At 42.3% G+C, this 13,368-nt stretch overlaps 1 protein-coding gene across 1 annotated transcript in view; it reads right to left on the reverse strand.

Annotated features, from left to right (window-relative positions):
* Positions 1 to 13,368, reverse strand: part of DOCK5 (dedicator of cytokinesis 5) — a gene marked incomplete in the record, with an annotated part of 3,482,443 nt that overhangs the window by 2,007,550 nt on the left and 1,461,525 nt on the right. The window contains 1 exon segment of the mRNA XM_044083155.1: positions 23 to 118. Coding sequence (XP_043939090.1) covers positions 23 to 118 — 96 coding nt within the window.

Here is a 13,368-nt window from a genome sequence, read left to right on the forward strand (position 1 = left end):
TAATTGAACACAACAAACAACAGTGCTTTTTGCCTTCCTTCAACTCCATGTGGCCCACGCGAACAATCTGACATACTAAGCTGATCCTTGGTCGTATCAAATCTGAACTGCTGAGGTCCTAACACAACAAACATGGAAGAATTAAGTTATCAACAAGGTTATTTTTGTGTAGTCCTTGTATACACTGTACAGTACAAGGCTAAAAAGGGTAACATCAATAGTGCACCACACTGAAACTGATCCAGGTTATCAGCAAGTTAAAGGCAATGTGTGTCAACAACTTACTAATCCACTTCAAATTCATTATGGGCTCCCATCAGAGATGGTTACAAAACTTCAGAGGTACCTGAAGAAGGATGCAACTTCTCAACTGTTTACAGCAAATAATTACACAAACTGACGTTTACAGTGCTTAAATTCTACATAATGAGAAAGCATACAGAAACAATTATATTTAACAGTATTCTGAATTATATTTTTTAATCAAACTGTTAAGGAAAATTAAGCATATTACAGTAATAAAAGCATACAAACACTACAATACATAAGTAGCTGGAAACATTAACTACAAATCATTACCAACAGTTAAGCTCATATCATATGGGATCTCCCAATACCAACAGTTCAAAATAATAGATCCAAGAAAACCACATACAGTAGCCCAAAGAAAAAAGACAAAAGTAGTGTTAATCACTGAAATTATTACACCCAGCAATTATCACATCTTAAGTATTGAGAGAACCAAAATCAAAATACCAGGATTTGCAAGCAGAGCTGAGAGCAATGTGGAAGAAAGATATCAAGACAGTTCGAAGAGCAGTAGTAGCAGAAGGAACGGTATGACTAAGACAGGTGGCAGTTCTGGGTACAGAGCAGATGCTATGAATACATTTGTCAAACATCAAAGACTGAAGCAACACTAATCTCATGAACTCTAATTGTACACTGACTTAGGAATGTGATCCATTCCCATCAAAGTATTAGAAAACCCAACACATTTGAAGAAAATAAAACAAATTAACACAGATGCTGACCATATGGAATATACCAATAAACTGCATCTATAATGCATAAAACAAGCAAACAGGAGCATAAAATTACTAACACAGTAACTCATTACATACCATTTACAATCACGTCATACCAAACCATTTTATGACGGTGCTTGAACTCAACCAATGCACAAAATCTAACAGGGATTAAACCAAACATAAATCCACACACTTGCACATTCTGTTAAACATCTTAATTCAGAAAATGTTATTTAAAGTTACAAGGCCTACTAGAACAAATGTCATTCTAAGATCTGCCTGAAATAAGTCTGTCACACTCAGCAAAAGTCACAAACATAAAATGCTCAATAAGGCTGCACCTATAATGGCAAATGATCAGGTACTAAATGCATTCAGACATACTCTAGAAATCTCCTGAAATCTTCCTGGATAAGTGGTGGATCTAGGTGGGTGAAAAGTATCAAGTTGGTCTTTCAGGCAAGCAGCACCTTTTAACAAATTACAAGATATATTAACAGTATCACCTTATGTAACATGCTCTACCAATTGTCCAGCTGTGAAGGAAGAGAGGCAAAAGCTGAATGACAATACACGTGTAAAAACACAGTGCAGTTGAAAGGCTTTCAACAATTTTTTTGTATTCAATTCGCTACACATTCAAAGACAGCAATTCAATAAATGTAAGGTGATGTCTTACCACAACCTGGCATCCGTGCTGTCTTCCTTCATTCATCCTCACAATAGGGTCTCGGATCTGATTGGATCAGACTCTCAAGCTCCTCCCTCATACCCATATTTCTTGCATCCACCCAACTACCTCAGATCAAGTTGGTCAGTTCCAAACATCCAGCAGGCATACATCAAAGACTGGCAGAAGAGGCTCAGACATAGGACACAACAGTCCCTACACCATCCCGGTTCCTCAAGAAACAAAGGAGAGGGGATGGTTGGGTGGAAAAGTAAGTAGGAAGACAACACAAATGCCAAGTTATGGTAAGACATAACTTAAATCTAATGCTGTCTCCTTCATTTCTCCTCAAGTTAGGGTCAGAATCCACAGATACATAAACCCTTGGTGGCCTTCATGGAAGAATATGCAAAATCACCATTGAGCCAAAGGAGGCTCTACTCCTGGAAATAACATCCAACTTGTAATGCGATAAAAAGGTGTGATTATTAGACCATGAAGCTGCCACACAAATATCAATGGAAGTTCTGGAATAGAAGACTGATGAAGTAGCCATAGCTCTGGTGGAATGTGCCCTAGGAGGTTTAGGTAATTCCAATCCTCTAGATGAATAAATGTACGAAATGCAGTCAGAAACCCATTTTGAAAAGGTAATTTTTGATACTGCTTGTCCAAGTCTACTGGAGGAGAAGGCAACAAATAGCTGATCAGACTTCCTGTGTTGTATGGTCCTGTGTAGGTAAAAACAAAGTTGTCTATGAACATCCAGAAGATGGAATAAGTACAGTTGTGTACACTTACCATAAATGTAGATGTTCCAGTTTATTCACTGTTGCAGTCATTACATTTGGGTAATCTGCTGGCAGGTTGTCCTCAGTCGGGCTGAATAACAAAGTCTTGGGTGCTGCGTCGGTTGCTGTTTCCTCTTCCATGTTGTCAGGTCGTCAAGAGTATAAAACATGCAGCCGATGCCATTTTTATCAGTTTTTCTTGCCCCAGATGTCAGGTGCCCCCCAAATGGGAAGCAAATATATATATATATAAATATATATACATGCACTTTAGAACACATAAAATCTACCTTCAACTAAAAGCAAATACACCACAAAGGCTTTTAAGCATAGTGAAGGTAAGAAGAGATATGATAATAGAAAAGAAAGGGAGCTGGCGGGTGGGTAACCCGGACTGCAACAGTGAATACACTCGAACATCTACATTTATGGTAAGTGTACACAACTGTACTATGTTCTTTGTGTTTCACTGTTGCAGTCATTACATTTGAGTAGAATCCCAAAGCTATGGATGGGAGGATGGAATTAAATAGCATTAGGAGCAGCTATAAGGCCCTGCAGGACTGCAGTGGCAAAGCCTGCCCTGGATTTAGAAAACGAAAGGTAAATGGTAATGCTTTGTGAACGTATGAACTGAGCTCCAAAGTAGCAGCTTCTAGAATGTCTCTAGTAGGAAACCCTCTGAGAAAAGCTGCTGAAGTACAAGCAGCCCTGGTGGAATGGGATTGGATCCCCTTGGGCACAGGTTTACCATGGTGCAAGTAGCAGAAACGAATACAGTGGCTTATCCATTTAGAAATATTCTGCTTTGATACAGCCTTTCCCTCTGATCCTGCAGCAAATGCCACCAGTAGTTGCTTAGACTTTCTTAGAGATTTTGTCCTGTTTAAATAGAATCTTAGTTGTCTGTGTACATCCAATGAATGCAGAATCCGCTCCCCCTTGTTCTGCGGACTTGGGAAAATAAGTTGGCAGGTCAATGGTCTGGTTAAGAGCCACACTGGATACCACCTTACGCATAAAAGAAGGATTGGTCCTGGGGGGCACCCTGTCCGGGTAAAAGATAATGAAAGGCTCCACTGCCATGAGAGCCTGTAGTTCTGAAACCCTAATAGCTGAAGTGACTGCCAAAAGAAAGGCCGTCTTCCAAGAAAGAAATTTTATATCCGCAGTAGCTGCTGGTTCAAAAGGAGGAAGGGGTGAGTTTTTCCAGCACAAAATTGAGGTCCCATGCAGGAGTTGGAGCTCTCCTGGGAGGCCTTAAGTTTATGGCCCCTCTGAGGTACTGCTTTAGCAGGGGATGAGAAAAGAGGGGAGGCTCTGTGTTGTAATGAGCCGAGATGGCAGAGGCATGGATTTTTACTGAAGAAAAAGATAGGCCCTTGTGAAGCATCTCGGTTAAATATTGCAAAATCTGAGGAATATTGGGCTTTGCTGTGTCTATTCCTTGTGCTTGGTTCCAAGCACAGAATCTCTCCCATTTATCAGCATAAGATTTGCTAGTATTAGGCCTTCTGGCCTCCAAAATGACATCCATCACAGGTTTAGTGAGAGATGCGATTGGTGAAATTAGTTGATTAGCCATGCTGCAAGATTCAGAGTTTGGAGCGCAGTGTGCAGAATTTGACAGTTCTGCTGAGACAATAGGTGAGGTGTCTGAGGCAAGTACCATGGAGGAAAGTGTGACATATTCCATATAAGTGGGTACCCAGTGCTGGCGAGGCCAGTCCAGAGCAATCAGAATCATTTTTGGTTTTTCCTGTCTGACTTTTAGTAAGACCTTGGAGAGTAGAGGCAGAGGGGGAAGGCATAGACTGATAGGTTTTTCCAGCTGAAGGATAGAGCATCCATTTTCCATGCTTTTTTGTGATGAGTTCTTGTGCAGGATTTGTCCAACTGATAGTTTTGGGGAGAGGCAGATCTATGTCTGGGCTCCCCCATTTTTGTGTTAACATGCTGAAGATTTGTGGATCCAGTTTCCATTTGTGCGGGTCCATAAGATTTCTGCTTAGGTCGTCTGCCAGAGTATTTTGTTTTCCTGTTAGGAATTGAGCTTGAAGATGTATTTGATAAGTCAAGGCTGTGTTCCACAAGGCCATGGCTAGTCTGAAAGGGGGTAGAAGTGGGTACCCCCCTGCTTGTTTATGTACCACATAACTGTAGTGTTGTCTGTCTATCAGTAGTTGTCCTGGATTAAGTAAGTCCTTGAAGGCTGTCACACCATTCTGTACAGCTAGCATTTCTTTCTGGTTGATAAGTAGATGCATTTGGTTTGGGCTCCATTTGCCCTGAATGTATCTCCCTGCCAGATGGGCCCCCCAAGCATAGTCTGATGCGTTTGTAGTTAGGCTTTGGGTGGCAGGGAGTAGAGTGAATGACAGTCCCTTGTTTTGGTGACATGCCTCTGCCAACCAAAGGAACTCCTGTTGCAGGCAGGGAATGAGAGGAATCATTGTTTCCAGGCTGTGACAATGTTGACTCCATAAGCTTTTTAGGTACCAATGAAGTTTCCTCATATGCAGTTTCGCATATGGAATTAGTAGAATGCAGGATGTCATGAACCCCAAAGCCTGCAGAATTTGTCTTGCAGACAGCTGGGTTTTTGTTGCCACTTGTTTGAAGTATGTTGTGAATTGAATTTGTTTGTCTGGCGTGAGGTAAGCCATGTGGGCAGTTGTATTCAAGCTTGCACCTAGGAATGTAATTATTTGTGAGGGTACCAGTTGTGATTTCTTTTCGTTTATGGTGTACCCTAGGCATGCTAGAAGCATTTTTACAAATGCCAGATGCTGTAGAAGAGTGGCCTTATCCTCTGCCTGAATGAGACAATCGTGCATATATCGATAAATTTTAATGTTTCTTTGTCTGCAAAATGCAATTACTGGTGCCAGGCACTTTGTAAAGACCCTGGGCGCAGTAGATAAGCCAAAGGGCAGTGCAGAGAATTGGTAATGCAAATAGCCTGCTTTGAAGCGGAGGTGTCTTCTGCAAGACTCCCTTATTGGGATATGCAGGTATGCCTCTTAAGTCTAGGGTTACCAACCAGACATTCTTGCCTAGCATAGACAGTAGCTGTTGTAAAGTCAGCATTTTGAATTTTGCAACGTCCAGGAACGTATTTAGAATGGATAAGTCCAGAATTGGACGCCATGATTTGTCTTTTCTGGGTACCAGGAAAAGTTGAATAAAATCCTTGTCCTTTTTCTGGCACTGGTTGAACAGCCCCCATATATCTATGAGGGACATAACTTGGTTCTGGGCCTCTGCCCACTGATTTGGTGGCAGATCTGGCCATCCATTTGGAATTGGCAACATGTGGAAATGAAATCTGTACCCCTGGGATACTATATTTAATACCCACTTGTCCTGGGTAATTAAATGCCAATTTTGAGCATGAAGTGCTAGTCTTCCCCCCAAAGGGGCTGCGAAAAGACAAGTGCTTGGAGATGGCACAGGAAAGTCATTGAGACTGTTTACTGTAGGGCTGTGCTTTCCTACCTCCTGATTTGGAGGTGGAGGCACCCCATTGTTTTGACCTGTAAGATCCTTGTGATTGAAACCTGGGGCCTTTGGAGTGCCTGGGTTTGCCCTGAGCAGCTCTGTTGGACACAGGAAAGGACCAATTCTTATTAGGCCAGTGTCTACTGAACCTGGGTGGCTGCACTAGCAATAAATCTTTTACAATTTCCATAGATTTAGCTTTGTCTTCCATCTTTTTTAAAACATCTTCTGCCTTATTACTAAACAGACTGCCCTGCTGTAAAGGAGCATCAAACAAATTAGCTTTAACATTATCAGGCAGATTTTGCTCCTTGAGCCAAGCAAGCATTCCTTCTTATCACAGATCCAGTTATGGCGGCCCTGCAAGAGGCCTCCAAGGAATTAAAACCACATTGCAAAGTATGCTTTCCAACCTGTTCTGCTGAAGGCAATAAATCCTGTAACTCTCTATTTTCCACACAATCAGAAATCAACATCATTTTCTGTTTCAGTAAGCCCATAACATGCTATTGATATTTAATGATATGAAACTGGCAGTTTAAAGCCCTGAATGCCAAGGTTGCAGATGTATAAACCTTCTTTCCCCATCTATTCAGAGCCCTGGAGTCTCTATATGAAGGGGTAGGATTTTTGGCTGTAGAAGCCTTAACACCACTGGGACCCTGAGAAATAGTTTCAGGGTCAGCAGCAGGATTTTTGAAAAGATATTTGTGGGAGTCAGGAACCCTGTAATATCTGTCTGGCTTACTAGGAACCGGAGGCAGAGAATCAGGAGCCATGATTGAATCCAAGAAAACATCATCAACAATGTCTAGTACAGGAGGCATTGCCAAAGGCCTATGCTGAGGAAGAAGAAAATCCCTAAGCCTCTTTTTGAATTCTGATAAGTCCTGACTCTCCCAATGGAAATGTTCCCTTAAAGTATGTAAAGTCTCTCCAAAAGAGTAATCCTCAGGAGGAGAAGCAGAAGGGATGAATTCCTCTGCATCAGAGTCCTCATAAGGTGGAATAGAAAATTCCCGATCAGAAGAAATGGAAATTTGAACTGAAGATTCATAATCAGTGCCTTGCCCAGGCCTCTTATAGCAGGGGGGGGGGGGGTGTTGGGAACCCCTGATCAAAGTAATTAAATCCTCAGCCATTTTGATCATTTGTTTTTTAGGCATAGGGGCCTGAGCACGTGGCTCATGCGTCGGTTTTATAGACATAGAAGTAGATTTTGGCCTTGTTTTTGATGATGGCGTCGGTTTAATATACAAATGTTGAAGCCTGAAAACCCTCTCAGAAGCTGGTGCCTGCTCAGCGGCTCCAGACACATCCAAGGGAGAGACATCCGCGGGTTCAATACTTGCAGAATCTCGCGGCATACCGGACTTCGAATGGGTCTCGATAGAGGCCTGCGACTCAAAAGTAGCAGGCATCAGGGGCTGCGAAAGCGCCTCACTGAATACCGGCTTCTGGCTTAGGAGAAGCTTCGTCTGTTTTGGACCTCGATGGTCTGTCTGTCTTTTTCATTGCATTTTTTGTGAACTCTGGTAGTCAGATTGCTAACAGACGACATTTCAGGATAGTTTAATCTTGAACCAAAATATTTAGAAGCAAAACTATACAGACGCTTAATAGTGCATTGGTTAAATTTAGCACAAAACCAACAGCAAGGCATGTTGTGATCAGGGCCTAGGCAAGGAATACAGTACAAAAGAAAATCCTTATGAAGTATTTGCTTCTCACAAGTAATGCACTTATTAACTTTTACTGACATCGGTAAGGAGCAAGAAAAAGTTTCCCCAACGGGGTACTTAGCTTTAGTTTGAAGACTTTGGTTCTGAAACTCGAAAACGAAAATTTCAGGAGTTGGCCGACTGGCACTTGCAAACTGCTTCTGCTTCGGGCACTGCGCGGCAAGAAAGACTAATTAAAATGGCGTCGGGTGCATGTTTTATACCCCTGACAACCTGACGTCATGTAAGAGGATACAGCAACCTACGCAGGACCCAAGACTTTGTTATTCAGGCCGACTGAGGGCAACCTGCCAGCAGATTACCCAAATGTAATTACCCAAATGTACCTTGTGGTACTCCAAGGGTGTTAGGTAGAAGATTAGAGAGTTTGTTCTGCTAGAGGACAGCCTGCTGTTGACCATTCAGGTAGGATTGAAACCATTGAAGGGCTCTAGTATCTAGACAGAATGTTTGCAGGGTGTGGATTAAAAGTTGGTGATCAACCATATCGAATACCTTGGAAAGCTCCAAGAAGAGGGCTGAGGATATATAATTATTGTTGCGATTATGGTTTATGGTGTTGGTAAAGGCTAGGAGGGCTGAAGTAGTGCTGTGATGAGGACGGAAGCCATGCTGAGTGTCTGCCATAAGGTGATTCTGGATTAGGTGGTGCATGAGTTGTCTATGAGTACATTTTTCCATAATCTTTGCAAGTGGAGAGAGTATAGCTATTGGCCTATAATTGGAGAATTCAGTAGAGCTGCCTCCTTTGTGAAGTGGGATTACATAGGATATTTTCCAGATGGTGGGAATTTTAGCTTCTACTATGGTTTGATTGATTAGTATTGAGACGGGATAAGCAATAGCATCATCTGATTTTTGTAGGTACTCTGCAGGGAGTTGATCAGCAGAAAGTGTAGTGGGTTTTAATTTTTTGATCAAGGTACAGATAAGTGACATGGCGACTGGTTGGAAGCTGAACGTGAGTAGGTTTCTAGGGGTGGTACTTTCAGGACCAGGAGAGCTAGGAGGTAGTTGGCTAGCTAGGGCTTGAATTGTCTCAGTAAAGAATCAGTTAAAACTGTTAGAAACATCTTCAGGGGTTTTATCAATAGTAGCAGCAGGGATTGGGGTTGAAGTTTGTCCAGGATGTAGTAGATTATTTAAACCTGCCCAGAACTTCTGAGGGTTATTTTGATTTACTGTCTAAATTACAGTAGTATTGTTTTTTGTCTTGTAAAATGGATTTTTTAGTTTCTTTCCTGGATTGCTTGTATTTAATGTGATCTTGGGGGTCTTTAGAAGAGCGCCATAAAGCCCATGCTTTGTTTCTAAGGATAATTTTGAATTTAGAATCTTTAGAAAGCCATGGCGCAGTTTCTGCCTTTGTTCTCTTTGAATGAACAGGTGCATGCAAATCAAGGATCTCAAAGAATTTGTTGTTAAAGTATGCTACTGCTTCCTCTAAGGGGAGGTGTTTTAGTATAGACCAATTACATGAGTTTAGTTCTTGTTGGAATTTGGCAGGGTCAAAGTTGTTATTGTTTCCAACCTTTCTGAGTAAGGGTTGCTGGGAATTAATGGCTTTGTGCTTAATTACATATGTGAGAAGGTGATCGCTTAGGCCATCAGGGAGGGTACCAGAGGTGTACAGTTTGGGGGGGACTGTTTATGAGTACCCAATCAAGTATGCTTTCTTTTTGATTGGGTTTACCTATCCTGGTAGGGGTGGATATGATTTATGTAAATGCATGCAGGTTAATATGGGTGGTTGGGGATTCTGAGGAACAGGTGCCCCAGTCTATGTTAAAGTCTCCAAGTAGTAGGGTTTCTTGGGGGTAGTGACATGATAGCCAGTGCATGATATCTTTAAGTGTAGATATATTGTTACCTGGGGGAATGTACATACAGATGATATTAATGTATTTATTTTTATTAAGTTGTAATTTAGTGGCAAGAATCTCTGAGTTATTAATTTGAGGTGGTTGTATTACATCTATGGTGACATTCAACTCAGATTTATAGAGTACAGCTACCCCACCCCCCTTCCTGGAAGCACGATCCACCCTGTGTATGTTGTACCCAGGTGGTAACACTTCATTGTCTGTAGTGTTAGGTTTTAACCAGGTTTCAGATGAACAGAGAATCTCGGGGGAGTGGACATCCAGAAGTGCATGCAATTCATGTACCTTGTTATTAATGCTTCTAATATTGAGATGACAGGCTAGGAGAGAGTTAGTTGGCCTATTAATTGTAGGTTTGTAGCTTAGATTGCAAGTAGAGGGTGTGTTTGTATCTGAAGTGGGTGGGCCAGGGTTGGGGTGAATATCGCCACCAAGTATTGGGTTAAGTCTATACTTGGTGATGAACTTCAAAAATGTGTTTATTAGTTTGTGGTAGTGTTTGGATCTAGAGCTAATGTGCCTAGGGTTGAGATGTTGATAGACTGAACAAGATGTTGGATAGGACCTGGTACTGTAAGTATGGTTGAAGGTGGGAGGATTTACAGCTAGGGTGATAGTATGGCCTTTCAGGACCTGAAATCCCATGAGAAACTGGTTTTCATACAAGGTAAGGAGGTATGGAGCGAACAAGAGGGGTAGTAAAGAAGAGTATATCATTATTTGTGATTCAGCTAGTGAGTTAAGGAACTGTTTTACCTGGTGAGGCAACACCAGAAGATAGAGTGATGAGGTAAAGGTACTGGAAGGGGGATTGGAGAAAGCCAGATTAAAGCTAATAGGTGCTATTAAAATGTAGGTAGAAGAGTGGGGGTGGGAGGAATTATCCCAGATGAAAGCAGATAGGATCTAGAAAGTGGGGGAGTGGCTGTAGTACTTTAAATTTAGAGGTACTGGGGGTGGGTGGGGGGAATTGGGGGCAGGGAGGGGAGTGAAGAGAGCCCGAGCGTAGCAAGGCTGTTGCAGTTTACAAGGTTTCCTAAGGTGTCCTAAAGCTATAGGGTAAGTATTATAGCTCTTAATGTAAGAGTCAGTTTACTTAAGTTACAGGGGAAGGAGGCAAGCACTCAAGTAGAAAAAAGAGCCCTATGGCTGACCAAAATGGTGACCTGCTTAATTACACAGCACTGTAAGTGAAAGCTTAACAAATGCTTTTTGTGTGCAACCTACTCTGCTTAAATGCTGAGAGAAACTGTCATATAAGCCTCTTTTTAGAATCAGAGTAATCCTGGCTTTCCCAGCGAAAATTGTACATCTTCGGTAAGCCACCCGACTACCGACATTCTGAAAAAACGCAAAGATAGAGACAAGCCGCCTAGGTCCAAAAAGTACAGTTTTGTACCTACCATAAATGTAGATGTTCGAGGATCCCCATTGCTGCAGTCCTTACTATTGGGTATAGTCCGCGTCCAGTCGGCCCGAATACCAGAGTATAAGGCTGACGTCGGTCAGGGCGCATTAGACTGACGTCAGTACGTCAGGGTACTAATGCGCATGACCGACGTCATATCCTCAGTCTTTTCTTGCCCCAGATGTCAGAAGACCCTAAACAGACAAGGCCCAAAATACCTGCACCAAAAATATGTACAATATATACAAGAATATATACAAAAATATAAGCATGTAACCTCACCTACACAACCACCCCTAAACACAGACGGGAAGGAGGGAGGCTAAATTGGAGTGCAGCAATGGGGATCCACGAACATCTACATTTATGGTAGATACAAAACTCTACTATGTACTTCGTTCCCCATTGCTGCAGTCCTTACTATTGGGTAGAATCCCAAAGCAGAGGTAAGGGAGGCTGGCAAATCATAAAGAAGCAGGAGCTGACAACATGCCTTGCAAAACAGCTGTGGCAAAACCAGCCCTAGACTTAGAGTAGATAGGAAGGTGATAATGCTTAGAGAAAGTATGCACTGAACTCCAAGTAGCTGCTTCCAAAATATCCTTAGTTGCCACCCCTTAGAAATGCTGTTGAAGTGGCAGTAGCCCTAGTGGAATGAGGCCTAATCCCAGCTGGAATCTCCTTGCCATGATGGGAATAACAAAATGCAATGCAAAAGCCAATCCACCTAGAAATAGTTTGTTTTGACACAGGCTTGCCCTGTGAACTCAAAGCAAAAGAAACAAACAACTGCTGAGACTGCCTGAAATCCTTAGTCCTGCTTAAATAATAACGCAATTGCCTGTGTACATCTAAAGTGTGCAAAATCTTTTCCCCTTTATTTTGGGGGTCTGCATAAAAAGTAGGCAAATGGATAGTTTGGTTTAAAGCCACACTAGAAACCACCTTAGGCATAAAGGAAGGATTAGTACGTAATGATACCCTATCCTTATGGAAAATCAAAAATGGCTCTACTGCCATAAGGGCCTGCAACTCAGACACCCTTCTTGCAGAAGTAATAGCCAACAGAAAAGCAGTCTTCCATGACAAGTATTTCAATTCAGCAGTAGCCGCAGGCTCAAAAGGTTGTAGAGTAAGTTTTTCCAACACAAAATTGAGATCCCAAGCAGGAGTAGGAGCTCTACGTGGGGTCTTATATTCTTTGCCCCTCTAAGAAACTGCTTGAACAAAGGATGCGAAAACAATGGTGGGTCACAATCATAGTGAGCTGAAATTGCTGCAGCATGAATCTTAATGGAAGAGAAGGACAAACCTTTGTCCAATAACTCAGTGAGATATTGAAGAGCCACACTCAAATTAGGCTCAGAAACCTGCAAATTCTTTGCTGTACTCCAAAATAAAAATCTCTTCCATTTTTCTGCACACTTTCCTTGTACTAGGTCTTCTAGCTTCCATAATCACATTTAAAACTTGTTGAGGAAGTTGAGACCTGCTGTGTTTCAACACAGAATATGCCAGGCTGTTAGATGAAGAGAGTGAAGCTTGACATTGAGCAGATGGCCATCCTTCTGAGATAACAGATGAGGAATCAGAGGTAAAGGCCATGGAGGCTTCCTTACCAGACTCCGTAGTAGTGGGTACCAGTGTTGCCGAGGCCAATCTGGAGCTATCAAAATCATCCTTGGCCTGTCTTGTCTGACCTTTAATAGTACCTTTGGAAGAAGAGGCAGAGGAGGAAAGGCATACACATGAAGGTTTTTCCAACTGAAAGACAGAGCATCCACTTTCCAAGCTGTGTGATGAAACCCCTTTGTGCAATACTGTGGCAGCTGGTGGTTTAGTGGAGAAGCAAACAGATCTATGTCTGGAGTACCCCATGACACTGTCAATTTTTGAAATACATGAAGATCCAGTTTCCACTCGTGGGGATCCATGATTTGTCTGCTTAACACATCTGCTAAGGAGTTCTGTGCTCCGGCAGAAACCTTGCCTGAAGAGTTAGTTGCAAGCTTAGCGCAGTCTCCCATAAAATCATTGCTTGCCTGCATAGAGGATAAGAATGTGTTCCCCTTGCTTGTTGATGTACCACATGACAGTTGTGTTGTCTGTTAGAATCAACACCTGCCCTGGAAGAAGTAACTCCTTGAAAGCCATTAATGCAAACTGGACTGCTAACATCTCCTTCATGTTGATATGTAGATGCTGTAGTCTGGCAGGCCACTTGTCTTGTATCCACTTTCCATTTAGATGAGCTCCCCAAGCAATGTCCGAGGCATCTGTCGTTAAAATCTGACTCGCCTCTGGCCGGGTCACAGAGAGTCCCTTGTTTAGGTGACATTCCT

Source organism: Protopterus annectens, chromosome 9.part0 (assembly GCF_019279795.1).
Source record: "Protopterus annectens isolate FY-2018-M chromosome 9.part0, PAN1.0, whole genome shotgun sequence".
NCBI lineage: Eukaryota > Metazoa > Chordata > Ceratodontiformes > Protopteridae > Protopterus > Protopterus annectens.